The 18,539-nt window shown below is 34.5% G+C and overlaps 1 protein-coding gene across 1 annotated transcript; it reads right to left on the bottom strand.

The window, feature by feature from the left end:
• LOC120317428 (suppressor of tumorigenicity 14 protein homolog) lies at positions 1 to 15,833 on the bottom strand. Its single transcript, XM_039364071.1, has 13 exons — positions 15,721 to 15,833; positions 15,571 to 15,609; positions 12,575 to 12,791; positions 11,755 to 11,897; positions 9,897 to 9,994; positions 8,707 to 8,819; positions 7,579 to 7,712; positions 7,063 to 7,167; positions 3,553 to 3,672; positions 3,223 to 3,406; positions 2,528 to 2,802; positions 1,558 to 1,694; positions 1 to 215 (listed from the first exon to the last, which is right to left on the bottom strand). The coding sequence occupies exons 1-13, from the start codon at positions 15,731 to 15,733 to the stop codon at positions 57 to 59; spliced, it is 1,737 nt and encodes a 578-aa protein (XP_039220005.1). The 5' UTR covers positions 15,734 to 15,833; the 3' UTR covers positions 1 to 56.
• Positions 15,834 to 18,539: the final 2,706 nt, after the last annotated feature.

The following is an 18,539-nucleotide window of genomic DNA, read 5'->3' as shown; positions in this document are numbered from 1 at the left end:
TGTACATAGTAATTGAAGGACGTATGGATGCTTTCAGGTTTCTTTTAAGCCATTTGTTAGTTTATGTATTGACGAATCCATTCATAAAATGCTGAGACCTTAGTATAAACTCCAGGGCGGTTCCTTCGAGCACATCCTTCACCCCAGCTGACAATGCCTGTAAGGTACCATCTGTTTCCTTTTCCTAAACAGGCTAATGGTCCTCCAGAATCACCCTAAAAAGAAAGGCGGAAGTCTTGCTATTAGAAAAAAAAAATAGTTTCATTACATTCTAAACATAGTGACATTTAATTTTGTATTATTGACTAACAGAATGGGAATTTCTTCTGAAGATTACGTCGTCCAACTTCCCGGTCAATGCAAGATACCCCATAGCGTTTTGTCAGATAAGTCTAGGAAAGAACAGCCTATTCCACAGGCTGTTATATTAAACTGCTTTCAGCATTACAAATTTGCAATATTTCTAAAATTTGGCCTAAAATTCCTTCCTATTTTCTGTTGTCATCCATTAGCTCTGGATGAAAATAAAAGCCATTATTGGCTTTTGAAACAACAGAGAGTAACAAATAAACAAACAAATCCTTTGTTCATTTTCGGTACAATTGCTTTTCAGATCTTTGAAGACCATCTCTTTTCACTTTTTCACTTCTCAGTCAAAATTAACAAACACAGGTCTTTAAGCCATTATTCATCTAATTTAGTTTCTAGTTTTTCACAATCTTTGTTGTTTTTTCCCCACATGCAGTCCAGCTTCTTGATGCTAATCTCAAAATGTGCTCAAAATTGACCCAACATTTCAAATGTAATCTGCCTGATACCCAAGGAAACTGTTGATTCTATGACTTTTCAACCAGTGGTACGGGTATCACTTGTGGTACATTGGCACTTGGCAGGTGGTACGCGACCATCCTAGAAAAGTAGTCGGGGAGGGGAATGAGAGCGCTGCCGGGCGGGCAGGCAGGCAGGTGTCTTGCTCGGCGGTACCTTGGGGGGCACTTTTTTTTAGTGCCATTGTAACTTCAAATAGTCACTAAGCAAACTGTTGTAAGTCGAGAACTACCTGTACTTTTATCACTTTTTTCCTTTTTTTTTTTTGGTCATCATGTTTTTGACACCTTGCTACGCGACTGGTGGTACTCTGATATTGCCATATCCTAAAAGTGATACAATGGGTGAAAAGGTTGAAAAGCCCTGACATACTCTATTCTGAAATTGCAAAAGCTTCTATATTTCTAGTGTAAAATATTTCATCTATTTCTATAAGTAATGATCAATGTTTTATATTTATATGGGAGCTGTCTTTACGTATTTCCTAATTTTGTGAAATTAGAAAAACATTATTTATTTAGTAATATAATATTGTAGAACTTATTCATCATCACCTTTTAACTTCTACTAATACAATCCTTTTAGGCAAATATTACTGACAGACAAGTCACAGGACTTGTCTTCCTTTCCTTTCAAAACAGATATATGCAAAGTATTCTTTAATCATTTCATTTAAAAGGCAGTCATATAAATCATGTTTTCTTTACACAGTTTTGTTTTTGGCTTTACCTGACATGCATCAATACCACCATTAAGGTTCCCAGCACAGAGCATTTGAGATGTAATTAGATAATCATAAAGTTTGTTGCAAACACTTTGGTTAATGATTTTCACTTTGGCTTCTTGTAGTGTTTTTGTAAGCTGACCTAAATTGATAGAAACATTGTGTAAGTATAGCATTTGCTACACCATCCATTTGCAAATGATAGCTAGTATAAATTAACCAGGGAATAAACCTGTCTGTTGAAAGAGGGTAGAAGAGTCCAAGGCATGCCCAATGTGTTTCTACAGTGGTTGGAATCAAATAGAGCATTCCAGAAGGTGAAGAACATCAACCATTTTTAAGACATCTGAAACTTAGATTGCCACTTGTACCAATTTTTTTAAAAAAGGAGGTGGAAATTGATAATATAGATCACTGATACTGATTATTGTGGTCCAGAATATATTTCAAAGTGGTTGATGGTCTTTCTTCACTCTTCTGGAATGAATTATTTTTGTAACTTATGAAACTGCAATGAAAACTCTCAAGATCTGTCCTATATCTTTGAACTTTTACTATGTTGTGTTCCTTTATAGCAGGGGTGTCAAACTGCCAGCCCACAGGCCAGATGCATCATACGGAGGTTGCCTACCCCAGCTCCGGCAATGCATGTGATGCGGCAACTTTGACACCCGTGCTTTATAGTAATTTACATAGGTATGGTACATTAAATAAATATAAATAAAATTGTACATTTCTTCAAATTGAAAAATATGTCTTCTAACTGGCATAAGTAATGCCATGCTAAGAACATTATGAAATTATCTTGATCAGCTAAGGATATGTTTTCAGAACTGCAATAGATTTTCCTTAATCCTATTAAGTTTAATTAGATTCATAACATTATATGGAAATTGATTTCCAAAGCAGCTGACAGTTATGATTCACAAAAAGATACAACAGATTAGGGATATTTGCAATTTGAAATGAACGTACTATTTTCTTTTACAGCTCCCCAGCCAGTTACATAGCAGACAGCTCCATAAATAAATACTCTAGGACTGCTCAGTAAACATATGGGCTGAACCAGCTCAGTGAAAAATACTGGTGCCTCCATTTCCAAGAGCGCAATGTCATAATCTGAGACGTATTGGTCATAATTTGGATGGACTATTATCCTTTTGATGGATCTCATTACTGCTTGATTATTGCTGTATTTATTTATGCTTTTAATACCCATATATGCTGTCCAGCCAGATGCTATGGAGTATCTGAAAAACAAAGATTACAATTCTCCAAGTAAAAGTTGTCATCGAGGGGATTTATTTTGTAGCAAGTTCTGCCTTTCTCCTGGGATTTAGCAGGCCTTCCCCCTTTTACTCTTCCAGGAAGCTGTTAAGGCTACCATTAGGCTCTGGCATAGTAAGGTTATATTGAGGAATAGATGGAGATGATGGGTTAGGCCTCTTGGTTTTCTAATTTTTCTTATTTTTAATGTCTGTGGTTTTATTATTGTTGTGAACTGCCACATGTCAGCTTCCTTTTAATTTTTGTTTAAAATAAAGAGCAAGGCAGAGAAGAGACAGATATGAATGTGATGTCTATGAGCTAAACAATAGTTAAATAAACATATTACAATAGACTGCATTAGTATTGTCAGTAATATATGCTTTGCATTATATAATGCATACCTTATAGACTCGGAGTCCTGAAAGCAATGTGCAGCTGATACCAACCACCGATTTGAAATTACAGATCCACCACATATATGACCAGATGTTCCCAGTTGCAAGCTTGCTTGCCATGGCCACTTTCCAGGCCTAGATTCTTCACCACCAACAATTCTGAATTTCTTTATCTGACTCTTTCCACATGCTAAAAGAGAGGTGCTGATTACTTCATATGAATTGTACAATACAATCCTGAATATGTACAGACTTTGATTTGCATCCCTTGGAAAAAAATATAGGAATACCCCCCTCCCCCATGATTACAACTCCTTTCAGATATTCATACATTACCACAATTCATTTCATCAAATCCATCTTCACAGTCTTTTATACCATCACATTCTGGATTTAATTTTTTGGGACATTTCCCATTTAGACATTTATATGAATGAGGTAGACACCCTTTATAGGCTGAAAAGATGAAATAACAGGTGAAAAAATTGTATTTTTTATTTTCTTTGCAGTTTAGATTTCTGCTCTATATTTCTTCCAGGGGATTAAGGTGGTACTTTTAGCACTCTACCCTCACATTTTTACCTAACAGACCTGTAAGGTAGGTTGGGCTGAGAGATGGTGACTCACCCAAACCTATAGTTTCTCAGATAGGTTACATATTTAGTGTTTTACAAATATAATGGCATCATTCTGGTTGGATAAACACTGTATTTTATATATCCTAGGTACATGTGAAGAAGGGCAACGGTAAAATTCCAATTATATCAGTGTATTGCTTGACGTGATTCTGCATTTAAATACCCCATGACTTCACTTAGGCGTCTCTGTGTGTGAATGCACATGACGCTCACAAACATTTATGGCACCTGTTTTATTTATTTATTGAATTCAGACACTGCCCATTTCACTATCCAAGTGACCTGTTAGCAGAGGATTACCTTCTGTAACAATGGAGACATCGCCACCCTCCATTACCTAATATACATTGGAGTTGAGCAGCTAATACATTTAAATAAATAAATAAATAAAATGTGCTTTGGCCAACTTGGTCTGCCCTGTAGCCTTCATAAAATCTAGAGCATGGTTGTCCAACCTTCTGGCTTGCCTGGCCACATTAATTGAGGAGAAATTATCTTGGGTTGCATATAAAGTATATAATAGAGTTAATGCATATAAATAATAAACTATGTAATATTTTAAATAAATTATAATATTTGTTTAATAATATATTATTATATATAATATAGTATATATAGTATATAATATTATATATAATAATAAAATAAATAATATTTTTTATTATCTTTACTAGCTGTCGTAGGCCTCATGTGGCCCATGGGCCACAGTTGGACATGCCTAGTTCAGACCCTTTATTCTGGATTAAAGCAGCAAAGTACAGGTAGTCCTCAACTTACAACCACAATTGACCCCACAGTTGCTAAGCGAGACAGTTAAGTAACTTTTATCCCATTTTATAACCTTTCTTGCTGCAGTTATTAAGTGAATCACTGCAGTTGTTGAGTTAGTAACATGGTTGTTAAGTGAATCTGGCTTTCCCGTTGACTTTGCTTGTCAGAAGATCATAAAAGCCAATCACGTCACTCCGGGACACTGCAACCATCATAAATGTAAGTCATTTGCTAAGCATCTGAATTTTGATCATGTGATCATGGGGATGCCGCAACAGTCGTAAGTGTGAAAAATGATCATAAGTTACTTTTTTCAGTGCTGTAACTTTGAAAGGTCATTAGATGAACTGTTGTAAGTCAAAGACTACCTGTATCAAGTATTAGAAATTTAAAGAAAAGAGACATATTTTGAATGTTTCTGAAATTATCACTATATATGACCGCTACATATCCTAACAGACCACAAATAATGCTCAGGAAGATTTAAGTGAACCTTTTGAACATATTCAATTTTTTTCATACAGGCTATGCATTACATTTTTAATTTCTACTTTCAATCCAAAATTAGTTTAAGGTATATATGTATGGCAACTGTCTTCCTCCCACTCCTGACCTGCATTCTTACAGCTGTTATCTTCTTTGCAAGACTGGGAATGAGGTTTACACTTCACAGTACTACAATTTAACTGTGCAGATTGCAACCTAAAGAAGTCTTAATACAGTCACACTATAGCATTCAACTGTAGTATTTTTTTACAGAAAGCATATTCACACAACACCAATCTATTTTGATTAAACAATATTTTCATACTATGCAATTTGTTGTATCAAAGTTTGTGATTAAAGATAGGAAGAAGTTGAATAGTCATAGCTCATTCAAGCAAATTCTAGGTTTGTTTTTATTACAGGTACTGCCCCTTTTAGTGACCATTCAAAGTTAGGGTGGTGCCAAAAAATGAAGCTTTATGACCAATCCTTGCATTTACAACCATCACAGCATCCCTACAATCACCTGGTCAAGATTCAAATGTTTCACAACCAGTTGGCATTTATGACTGTTGCATCATTGTGGAGTCAAGCGAATGTCATTTGCATGTTTCACGACAGCTTCCAACAAGCAGAGTCAAAGGAAAAGTCAGCAGTAAGAACACAAATCATGGTTACGTGATATCTCACTAAACAACCACTTAGTGGCAGAGTTGCCAATCCCAGTTGTATCATTTGGCAAGGGTTATCTATATTGTTTATGCCAGACCCCAGAAAAAATGGCATAAAAGAGTAAATTCACAATAAGACAAAATCTAGATTCAGATTTAATGAATTTATAATTCACAATAAATCAAAAAGGCAATTTAAAAAACAAGGTTCTGTTTTGGAAGGTATTTACACATTACATCCAACTGTATGTGCACTTTTGGTTTTTATGTGATGTGTGAACTCCTTATTATCATAACCTCAGGTAATGACCTCTGGAATCATCCTTAGAATTCTGCTAGAGGTGGGTAGGCTGATTTGCCCAGTCATGGAATTCAATTCCCTGAATGTAGGAAAAAGTAATTAGTGGAAGTCAGCTTGTACAAAGCAAAAAGGTGCCTAGGTGTTCTGCATACTTTAACAAGCCTTTGGAGCATCAGAGTTGTTTATACAACAGATTAATAGTAACAAGGGAAGTCATTTTATTATGACAAAAATGCCAACATGGGGTCCTTAATAAAGGCACCACCTTCATAAAATATTTAGTTAAGAATTTTTACTTTAAGTAGCACTGATTTTCCTTGCTTTCTGCAAAATTTTTATACAAAGCAAAGCTCAATTATATAAAGAATTTTTAACATTGATCAATGAAAGTAATAGTAAAGTTTCTAAGCTGAGCTTGACTTCTAATGAATTTTAGGTTGTTTTTCTTGATAACAGTTTGAAAGTGGTTTCCCATCACTTCATCAGGGAATTTCTTTGTTTGAACAATCCAGCTTAGCCAACACTTTGTACTTCTGATGTATTGTCCCAAGGGTGCTTTTTCAAAAGGCAACTGGATTTGCTTTCTTTTTCCTTGAAGCCATTTTGCTTCTCATCCAAAAAGCTTCTTCATTTCTTGGATGAGAAGCAAAATGTCTTCAAGGAAAAACAAAGAAAGTCCAGTTGCATTTTGAAAAAGGTCTTCTGGGACAGCCATGACCTGGATAACTGAGAATCTCCATAGACATTCTTGATGTCTTCATCCAAATATTAGCCAGAAACAACTCTGATTAACTTCTGTTATCAAGGGTAGCTAGATAGATCCATATGGTTGGGCAATATTTGACAAAACCAAAAATTATCATTTTTTTTATTTGTATAAATAAAAATTAGAGATTCACCATAGGAATCTAATGATCATCTAACTTAGCAAATACCAAGCAATATTTAAAATGTTAAATTTAGCTTATAAACAACTTACCACAATCTATTTCATCACTTCCATCTGTGCAGTCATTCCACCCATCACATTTACTATTTAAAGGAACGCATGATCGGTCAGAACATTTAAACTGCCTTGGACAAGCTAAAAGAACATAATGTTTGAAATAGTTGCAGTTGTGAAAAATATTGTATAACAGACCAGTCTAATCAGGGTATGATGCTTGCTGTGCAGAATATTATATTTTTTAATCTATGTTTTTTTTAATTTTTTGAAATGGCTTCTAAATTTTCCAAATAAGAAAGGAAGTTTTGAATATGAAAGGAAGCTTCTCAATTGTCTTTTCAAAGTTCTTTTATCTTTTATGTATCAAATAGAATGCATAGAATTCCATGAGCAGTGTTCATAAGAGAAGTAACAATATGAGTCTTTAAGCTTATTAAATATAAGCTAATGCAAATTAATATAAGTTAATACACAAATTAAACTTAATGAGCCTTTAAACAATTTCACAAAGTTGCAGACTTTTGTTAATAAGAGGCAAGTAACACTTACGATCTGTATGGCTGAAAGCTCTAAATTCTATATAAAAACCTCTGTGTGTAACCAATTCATCGGAATGAAAGCTAATTGAAATGGAATAGCCATATTCCTTAACCCTGTTTTCTTCTGCAATAGCTTTGCAATACCTGAAAAGGATCCATATGAAGTAAAATTGGAGATATATCATTTTAACAGTTTAAATTATTATATTTACTCTTCATGTGTTATGACTTGCCATTTTGACACCTCCCAGTTCAGGGCACTAAACAGCAGGATATTTCCCTAACCTCAGCTCAAGGATGCCTCACCAACTACTCAAACCTTGCTCAATGCATACTGCTTTGGTGGTAACTATTGTGTTGACGTGGCAGAGGCTGGGATCTGCCAAAAAATTCCTGGCCAGTTTTTGTGGTGGCATGGCAGGGACCTGTCTCTTTGGACTACCCTAAGATATAGACTGTCCATCAGAGTGTGTGTGTATATATTATTGTCAAAATACACACACACACACACACACACACATTGGGCCTCTGTTTTGGCATTTAGATAGCCTGTTCATCAGTGTGTGTGCCTTATCTGATCTGATCTTACCTTACCTTACATTATCTTTCTTAACTCATCCTATCTTGTCCTGTCTTGTTTTATATCTATCTATCTTACTATATACCTTATATTTTATATTTTATCTATATTAAGATATATAGAAAGAAAAGCACTAAATGAATAGAAATTGCTCAGCAAAGTGTTTTTTTTTCCTAGTTGAGCCACACAATCTGTTACTAGCAGGAGTTACCCATTGAGTAGCTTCTCAACAGAGCAGGAGTAGAGGACATCCTTGCATTACTGAGTACACCTTTTCATTATCTGATAATTTTATTTAATTAAGTAAAACAACTGAATTACTATTTTTTAATAATTTCATAGAATTAACAGTGTAAATGTAGCTTAATTCAGAAAAGTAATTTTTCTTGTTTTATTTTGTTTTTAGGTTTGTTTATTTCCTTTATTATTCTGTGGGTTCCATACAATAAGATAATTTGAAAAGTTGTCAATTATTTTTCTGTTTTATTTTTAAATACTTAATGAAAAGCATAAAAGCAATGTATTAAATGTGGGCTTCACAAGAGGGCTGTAGCTTACCTTACTCCATCAATTGCCAGCCAATCTTTATCACATCTCTTGGATCCAGGAGATTGTTCCTGAATTTGTATTACAATAATTTTTAACATCAATCTATATCCAGGGAGTGGGGCCTAAGATGTTTTTTTTTAAAAAAAAGAAAATAAGAATTTTAAAAACAACAATTTGAAAACTACATTTGTTATAAGGTTTATATATCATTATATATCATTTCTATACAAATGATATGCTAGTTTACTAAGAATCCCATTGACATCAGTGGGACTTACTACTTGGTTACTAGATACAACACTGAAGCCTGATATTTCTTTTGGTCAGCATAGATTTGTAATTTCTACTCATCATTTCACTCATGTATTCCAGAAACTACAGTATTCATCAAAAGACACAATCATTCATGAGATGAGAGTCTTTCTCAAAATTTGTTGCAAAAAGCAATTACCATTTTAAAGTAGATTTCCTTGCCACTTTACAAAAACAAAATACAAATACTATAGAGTAGGGGTCTTCAAACTTGGCCCTTTTATGATTTGTGGACTTCAACTCCCAGAATTCCTCAACCAGCATATTCATATTCATCTGAGCTGTGCATCAGTCCATGTCAGATATTATGCAGTTTGTATCAGTGTACAATAAATTGAACAGAGGTTTATGAAAAAAGTTGGTTCATATATAGCACTAAGCCATGATATGGTTAGTTGTTGTTTAATTATCATGGTGTGCATACCCATATATTTTTTTCTTTATTTCGTTCTTGGGATGGTATTGCCTTATAATCAGCTACAGGTAATCCTCAAGCTGTGACCATTTGTTCAGCCAGTGTTCAAATAAGGGAGACTTACAAGTGGTCCACAAGGTTGTCCACAAGAATTGTGTTATCATCCTGCAGTCATATGATTACCACATGCAACCTTCCCTGCCTGATTCTCACAAATGAAGTCAATGAGGAAGCCAGCAGGAAATGTCAGAAATTGTCGCTGTAAGTCACTCCCACTGCTTTTTCTCACAAGGAGCCTCAACTACAGGCATCTCATACTCTGTAGCACCCCTACACACACACATACACACATACACTGTATTGTATGGTGGCCCACAGCACCCCCTCACATCTGTGGCCCCCATCAACCTCCCTCTACTCCCTAGTACCCACTTACGGCCCTTGCTGGCTTGCTGGCTATAAGAGTACATACCCTGATAATCCAGTGGCAGTCAATATTTGGTGGATAGTAACTAGGATAATAAGGTGAAATTATACTCCCATTCCAGGAAACATACCAGCCACCACAAACTAAAGGAAAAAAGCAATACAACAGTTTATGCACATTCCTCCAAGTGTGCAGATGAGATCCCTCTTTCAACATTAGAGTTCCTTTTATCTGTAATAGTACACAAGGCAGAAAAAAGGTATCAGAAGTTGTAGGACAAAAGAATTAAAAAGAACACTCATTCTAGAATTCTCTCACTTAGGTTTAATTTCACCCCTCCCCCAAATTTTATCACTTTTATTTTAATCACCTAACTTGTATCAAAATTGCTTCACATTTTCTCTGTCTCTTTTAAATATAACAATTTGCTTTTTGGCTACATCCTTTTCTATCATCTTCATTTTTAAAGTGGTTATTCCCTTATATACATTTTTTTCTATCATCCACAGCTTCTTTCAATTTATCATCCACTATGTATCCTCCTTTATGTTTTTTTTCATACTCCCCAGTTCCAGACATTCCTGTGACATCATGCCATACAATCCTTTTCGCTATATTCCAGGTCATTTTTCACTTCATTTACTTTCCATGAATTCTGTTGTGTATTAATCCATTGTACAATCCTTTTTCAGAAAGATTTGTATTCTTTTCCTATAGTTCCCATATTGCAGATTATCTTCATTTCCTTCCTTTTTCTTCCATGATCTTTTTCTCCTGTGATAATACTCTTGGTGCTGTCAAAAAATGGTGTGTTCTACATACACTGCCTATCAAAACCCATGTAGCCCTTCCCTGTTTTTCCTCAGTTTTTGATTATGACCAATTAGATTGCTGATAATTTTAAATAATGCCCATTCCTTTACCATGAATATGCATGTATGTGTGAATAGGCATTTTATTAAATTATGATTTAATGATACAGATAAAGATTTTTTTTTTCTGAGCAGATACTCACCACTTATTTTTTCCATTCATTTTTTGGTCTCCAAATGATCCCATGACTTTTAATATTCTTTTTTCATCTAATTCTCACCCAATATTATCAACTAGAATATTTTTCCCCTGGATCATATTAATTCAGACTGTTATTCAATGTTTCCCAAAACTCATATCTGGTTGTTCAATTATAACCATTCAATAGAATGTAACATGTAACTATTATTTAATTATGAATTCCTTCTTTCATGCCCATTGCAATACCTATATATAGCACCAATTTTTATTTTCTGGCAAACAATAGATGTCCTTTAATTCATAATTAAATCTACATTTACACTTCCCTGCACGTAATCATGAACTCTAGTATATTCCTTTTTTTTGTTTCACAGAAATACATTTCTTTTTCATTCATTTAAGTAAATAATGCATATTCTATATCATTTTCTTCTCTTGCAATCTTCCATATGTTATGGCCATCAACAGGTAGGCCCATAGAGACTGACTACTGCAACCATCACAATGTTAGTCACTTGAAGTCTTCATAAAATTCTTTTTAGTAAGCTAGAGAAATTGTAGACTAGGTTAAAAATCTTAATTATCTGTGCCATATGCCAATGTTAAGGACATTACCAATCAGCTTTGTCATATTTGGCTCAGTACTCCACGCATTTCACCAAAGTTTAATGTCACACAATCTAGTATCACTAATCTGTAGACTACAATCCATTATTGTGGTTTTCATATCTAATCAACTAGGAGTAGTGGCAATGTACTAACGTCAAAATGTCACATTCAAAACCAAGCAAACAATAATTTTCCCATATAGTGGTTCATAATTTTGAATGGAAGATCAATAATAGTTAATAAACATTAGAGAACTAATAAAGTTCTGGTAACTACATACCAATTTTAGGAACAGCTTGGAAATATGCTTTCAATATATTACTCTTTTGCCGTCGATCCAGTGAAAAAGTGACCAACATTACATTACTGGATGAAGTTAAACGTATAACTGGAGGCTTCCAGGCTCCTGACATTCCACACCACCTGAAATACATATTGGACAATAACTTGTGTTGGTTTAATTGTCATCCTAATAGTCAATAATACATAATAAGCCACTGTATAAAATATAATTCTTTACATATTTGTGAGAATAAAAAAAAACATTTTGTACAATGATATACCTCTAAAATGTATAGCCGTTTGTCATAATCAGGCGCCTTCTACGTATATTGAATATCAGTTTTTACAGTTTCTATTTAGCTGACTAAATTCTTATTAATTCATTACTTTTCTTCCACCAACAAATCAAAGGGTGCATGCAACTGTAGTTTGTGTAATAGCGAGTTGAGTGCTTCTTCTAGAAATTAGGGAGAAATCGTTTGCCATCTAAGACAGGGGTCATCAATTCCTGGTCCATGGACTGGCACTGGTATGCCAGAAACCGGTCCGGCTAAACAAGTGAAGCCCCATCCACATGCAGGCAGCACACAAAATCACACCTCCTCTGGTTTGTGGAAAAACCTCTCTCTATGGAACCGGTCCCTGGTGCCCAAAAGGTTGAGGGCCACTGATTAAGAGTACCGAGATCCCTGAACTAGCACTGTCAGAGTCTGACTCTCTGCCCATCAGCATTCTGTCACCGAGTTGCACATTACACAAGCATAGGATTTGTCTTTTTATTGTGCCTATTCACAAAAGTCTTTTAATGAATTCCCTACCTGGTAATGATCTTGTTCTGCAAAGGAAGAAGAAAATCATACGCAGATAGCCTGTGCGTTGCACAACTCCCAGGAACCACATCATATGAAGTTACAACTACCAATCTCACAACATATTCGGGTGGAACACGTAGCCTCCATTGATAAAAAGATTTCTTGGGATTCAATAGAGTTAATGTCCTATTATTACCAGGCTTTGCATAAAGGTCAAAGGCTGCTGGTAGACAAAACAAAAACAAATCAGTGGCTGAAAACCAGGAAGAATGATAAACTGAAAGAGAAATTAATCCCAATTCCATGGTGCAGATCTCAGAGAACAGGCATTTACATTTAAAAAGGGCAACCTTGTCTATCTCATCAGACAAGCTTGAGTATGCTGTGAGACAGTACTATGTTTTCATCCTATAAAGTTGTCCCTTTGGGGAGAGAACTGAGACATAAAGGCTGTGAAAGGAGATCTTTTTCATGTATCTGATTTATGACTGGGAGACCCGAAATTCTAGAAGAAATCCAGCATCTTTCACAAGCCTGTACAATGCAAACCCATTCTAAACTTATCAGCCAACGGTGTCTCTAAGTGAAACTTACCTGGTTAAGTAGACACTACTTGAATCAATCTTTTTGTTCTACAAAGTCCAAATAGCAATCTTGTTGTTGAGAAATAAATTATATGGACGTTATTATATGTGTCCTTGGGAGGTTTAAAGCTTTTAAATTTTAATTTTAAATTAACTGCTATTAGTAAATCTTTTGTTGTTGATAAATGATCCTTTAAATTTGAATATCCTTTGCTCTTTAAAAAATGGGATAAAGTCACTCATACCATCTTTATGAAGAATGAAGAATCAAGACTGACTTCTCTAAGGCTACCTCTGATAAATGGAATTTCATTAAATTAAATTAACTCAAAACTGCATCCTATCAGCAAAACTTGTTAGAACAATCAATCTAGGGTTTTTTTAAAAAAAGATCATTCAAATAGCAAGGTCATGATGTATGTAGCTGGTAGCATTAAGTAATACCTCTTCTCATGTAACATCTAATTAATTATGGCATCCTAGATGAACAAAACAGCTCAGAAGAGATTTGCTATATCATGCCATAATCTTTTAGCAACATGCTTTGAGGCATGGCAGCAATTCTCAAGTGAGATTCTGGTTCTTATCATTGCTGGGAGGGGGTAGGGAGTTGAAGCAGAGAACAAAGCTGCACTTCAGTTGGTATATATGAAAATAACAGGATATGGGCTTTGGGAACCAATCTACAATTGGTGACCTCATTTTTCAGAGGCGCCATCAGATAAACTGGAGTAAAAGTCAAGTTTTCCTTTCAGCAGAAGAAGCAGAAATGCCATCAAACACAGCACAACTGAAGTTTCACAGTTTTGAAGTAAATGAGTAAGCAATATTGAACATCATATTCCCTCTCTCCAATAGCTAAAGAGCCAGTCAAAAACCCATCTTTGCTAAGCATGCCATATATTTCTATATGTCTGTCTATAATTAATTAATTAAGTGGCATGATTCCAAAATGATGCTGAGCAGCTTAAGCTTTAAACAGATTTAAAATAACAAGAAAAAAGATAATGTATATTGGATAAACCACAGTCCCTATGTCATAAAAGAGTTCTAACCACCTACCAAAGATTTAGGAGGACAGCCAAGTTTTTAAGAGGCCAGGATGGGGGGCTGGATCTCTAGGGGGATATCATGCCAGAGGGTAGGTGCTATGAAATAAAAGACACACTTCTTGGATCTCAATAGATGTCATTGGTTGATCAACAAAACTAAAAATGGACCGATAATGTCAATAGGCAGAAATCATATAAAATATGGGTTCCTCAAATGACCTGGCCCTATATCATTAAGGCTCTTGGGGTGCATAGAGGCATGGAGAGTCTCCCCATCAAGGAACAGGTACAACTAATGGAACAGAGGAAGCTGTGCAAAGGCCCTCTTAACTAAAGCTACTACCTGGTCTGGAACAGGGAATGCAAGACAACCCCCAGGTTGCATGCTTGAATAGAGAAGTGCAACTCCATTCAAGTTTAAAAATGGAATATCGCTATGCCCAGGTGGTCTTATATTCACAGCCACTTGATTTGTCAGAGGTGAGCTTGAGCCTGTTCTTCACCATCCAGAATTGTACAGCTTTCAGCTAATGGACAGTATGTTGAAAGCACCATTCAATTTAAGGTCAAGATGTACAGCTGGGTGTCTGCTGCATATTAATAATACAGGCTCCCAAACTAATAAATGACTTCTCCCAACAGTTTCATGTAGATGTTAAACAGGATGTAATCGACAGAAAGAATATCCTTGAAGATCAAGAGGAAGATCCACAACCAAGACAACAGTCAAATAAAAGAAATCCAAATAAACATCTCAGACAAGAACCTCCATAGTTTTCATAAAGGGAAAGGGAAACAGGGGGAAGCATATTCAGAATTGCAAGATTCAGTTACTGTAATCTTATAATAAAAGCAAGATTAGCATGAATGACTAATTCCTAGTGTGGTCTACCTTAAAGTAGGAGAGAGAATGTATCTATGCAGCTGCTGAGATTAACTTGGTCTGGATTCCTTCTATTAGTGTCATCTTTCAAAACCCAGGAAGTGTGTCATGAAGCCCGCTATTGGAACAAACTGCCATTTTGTTCTTGATTTTGATTTAATTTTTATTTTTGTTCTTCTTTATTTTGTTTCTGGTTTTTCATGTTGCATTTTATTGATATTAAAGTGAACCATCCAGATTTTTTGGAGTTGGGTGGTACTTAAAACTAACTAAACTAAACTAAGCTAAACTAAACTTAAATCAGAAAGTGTGTCTAATTCAAGCACTTTCAAATGAAAATTATTATTAAGCAGTTTGTATTCTTTGCAATAATTCTTGGACTAAGTAGTTTCCTACCCTTCAAATTCAGCTCAAAACAAGTGTAAAAACCACTTTCCTTTTTTTTTCAGGCTACACAATGGGTCAGGGTAGAATAGCCCTTACCTGATTTCAGCATTGTGTCACAGGCCATAGAATCAGATTCTGGAACAAAAGAAGATAAATGCTGTCATAAGTAATATTGATATATATATGCAGGCCTGAACATTTCTGAATTTATTAAAAAATAAAAATATATATAAAACTTCACCTTACCAAAAAGTTCCATGGTAATTATATCAAAGTCTTCTTCTAAAGGAAATGTTTCAGCAGTGTTATTAGCTATTGCAGGTATTTTTTTAAAACTGATTTGCTTCTGATATGCTGAGGATAGGTTTTTGATAGGAAGAACAATATTTTGGGGCCCCCAAAATGTGCTCCAGTAATAGGCTCGAGCACCACTTTTTCCATCACTGGAGGAAGATAACAAAATGAACTTTGTTTCCAGTATACAATCAGATTTTATTTCAATATACATCTTTGCCTTTTGGTAGGGGTCAGGGGACTGCAACTGGCTTCTAAATGGCCTAACAGAGGAGCATATCAACAAGTAGACATAATCAGGAGAAAGAAATATAGTTAATATAAGCATGCAGGTTGTCACTGACTTATTACCATAATGGAATATAGAATTTTCATCATACCTCATGATGATTATAAGTCAAAGCACTCATATGACCAACCCGATTTTTTAATCTTTTATTGCAGTAGTCATTAAGCAAACACTGCGGTCACACAGTGAAGGCAATGGTCATAAAATAAGTCCATTCATTCACATGGGCAACTTTTCCCACAAACCAGCCCAAAGGGTCAGAAACCAGCAAAAAACATTGTAAATTGCAATTACATGACTGCAGGTTGTTGCCATTGTCACAACTCTTGAACTGGGTTATACGCACATTGGGAGGTTCTTCATAACTTCAAATAGTCACTAAGCAACCAGTCATTAAAATAATCATACTTGGTAAAATAAGCAAGGAGATGTTGAGAGACATTCAGAGCTTCAAATCCTTACAATAATGCTTGTATCCCAAAAACTTCAGCATTTAATCTGGATTCTTTGCAATATTTTATATTTATCATTTTTAATCAATGTAGCATTTTTTACTTAATCTTAAAAGTTTGCATATTTAAAAATATCTACTAATCTTAAATTTTGGCAAGTCTGAACAGAATTAACTCCCTTTCTGATAGTATCTACTCTATTGAACATGATCCCTGAGAACATGAGTAGAAAATAAGCAGACATGGTTGACAATATTTTATTTATGAAAGTTACATAGTATAAGAATGACTTACCTGAATGCAGCAATAACAGATTTCAAGTAATAATTGCCTATAGTAGAAGACCCGTATATTTCTGCAAACTGATAGTTAAACAATTAGAAAGCTAAATATAAAGTGGAAAATGTATTATGTCCTGTATAATTGCATCATTTTTTTGTTTATTTCCAGCCTGCAGCCGCCAAACATAGTGGACTAGACATAGAATCACAGATGATTCGACATAAATTTTTATTAAAGTGATATCTTTTATAAGGTGACATAAGGCTGTTTCTTTACCAAGTAGACATGACTAAATAAAACAATCAGAATAAATTTCAGCTACTGATTCTTTCAAAGGGATCCTGTGTTATCCGTGTACAAAACAGCTTTGAGACTCGCAACCAATTCATCTGGGAAATACAAACTAACAGAAAGGTGCTTTGTGCTTTCAAACCTTTTTCTGTTAACAAAGGGCCAGAAAGTATATTGATCTCACTAATAAAATTAAATTGAGAGAAAGAGCAAGAAAGCCAGTATTATTATACTGAAGAAGAAATTAAAATGTGTGTGTGTGTGTGTGTTTGTGTGTGTTTATTGTAAAAATTAAAATACAAAACTCCACAAATAGGTACACAATATAAATAAAAGTTTTGATATAAAGGAGCTACAATTGTGCTTATTTTAATAATATATGCAAAGAATTTTGTCATTAGAGTGAAGTTACTTTGTAGAATATTGTCTGCATTAACCTGTTATGATAATTACAACAACATATATTAAATCTATCTAAAATTACATAGATTATAGTCCATTTTACCAGAATTATTCTATGATAGCAAATAATAGAAAGTGTTGTGGAAAAGGTGTCAGGTTGTAAGAATTAAAAAAAAAATCTTATATTGTATGATACCAGCCTTGTAACGGTTAGAAATATGTTGCCATGTCAGGCTCATCAAAGTGATATCCTTGCTCACTAATAAAAATAGAACTAATGGACCACTTTTTGCCCAAAATTTACAGCCTGGAGCAGTCTTTCTTCTATACTTAATGGTACACTGAAAAAGTTATATAAAAATAGCCTTCAATTTCCAACAAACTAGTATTCTTATGCTTTAAATTTATCATGTATATTAACATTCACTTTTAAATATTTTTAAAAAATTATAAATGCAGTGAAAATAGAGCTATTAAATGAACTGCAAAACAAAATAAAATTATTTTATATCTTCCATAACCAAACTTACATAATTCTGTAGTGCTTCAGCTTGCAATATAAATGCATGAGATTTGGGGTTCATGAGGTCATTTGTGTAAGTCAGGTTAGAAATTTCCACACTTCCACCAATGTAGAAGTAAGAGAATGCTGGAGCTGAAAGTATAGGATCCCATATTGGTAAACAATCAAAATGTTCAAAACAGTGAATGAGGAACATTGTCAATAAATGTACTTGAGATTAAAATATGGATAATATTTTGCAGCAATTAAGTATTGTGATAAAGGGGTTATCTTAAATTCACCGTGTTAAAGTGGGCTTTCTAAATATATTTAGTTTTGTTTCTATTGGAAAGATTAGAAAAAGTTACAGGAAATTCATAACAAATAATCAACATATTTAATTGCTTAGACTGTTTATTCTGCTTGCCATTCTGTTAACTCCCCAATAATGTAAAAATAGGGAGTTAAGATGGAACTATTAAAGGAAAATGGTGTTAATTCTACTGGATTTCTCTAATAAGAGAAATGTTAACAATGTTGCTTCTGATGCTTG

Source organism: Crotalus tigris, unplaced genomic scaffold (genome assembly GCF_016545835.1).
Source record: "Crotalus tigris isolate CLP2741 ecotype Arizona unplaced genomic scaffold, ASM1654583v1 scf7180000019648.599848, whole genome shotgun sequence".
NCBI lineage: Eukaryota > Metazoa > Chordata > Lepidosauria > Squamata > Viperidae > Crotalus > Crotalus tigris.
This window is presented reverse-complemented; position numbering and strand designations above follow the sequence as displayed.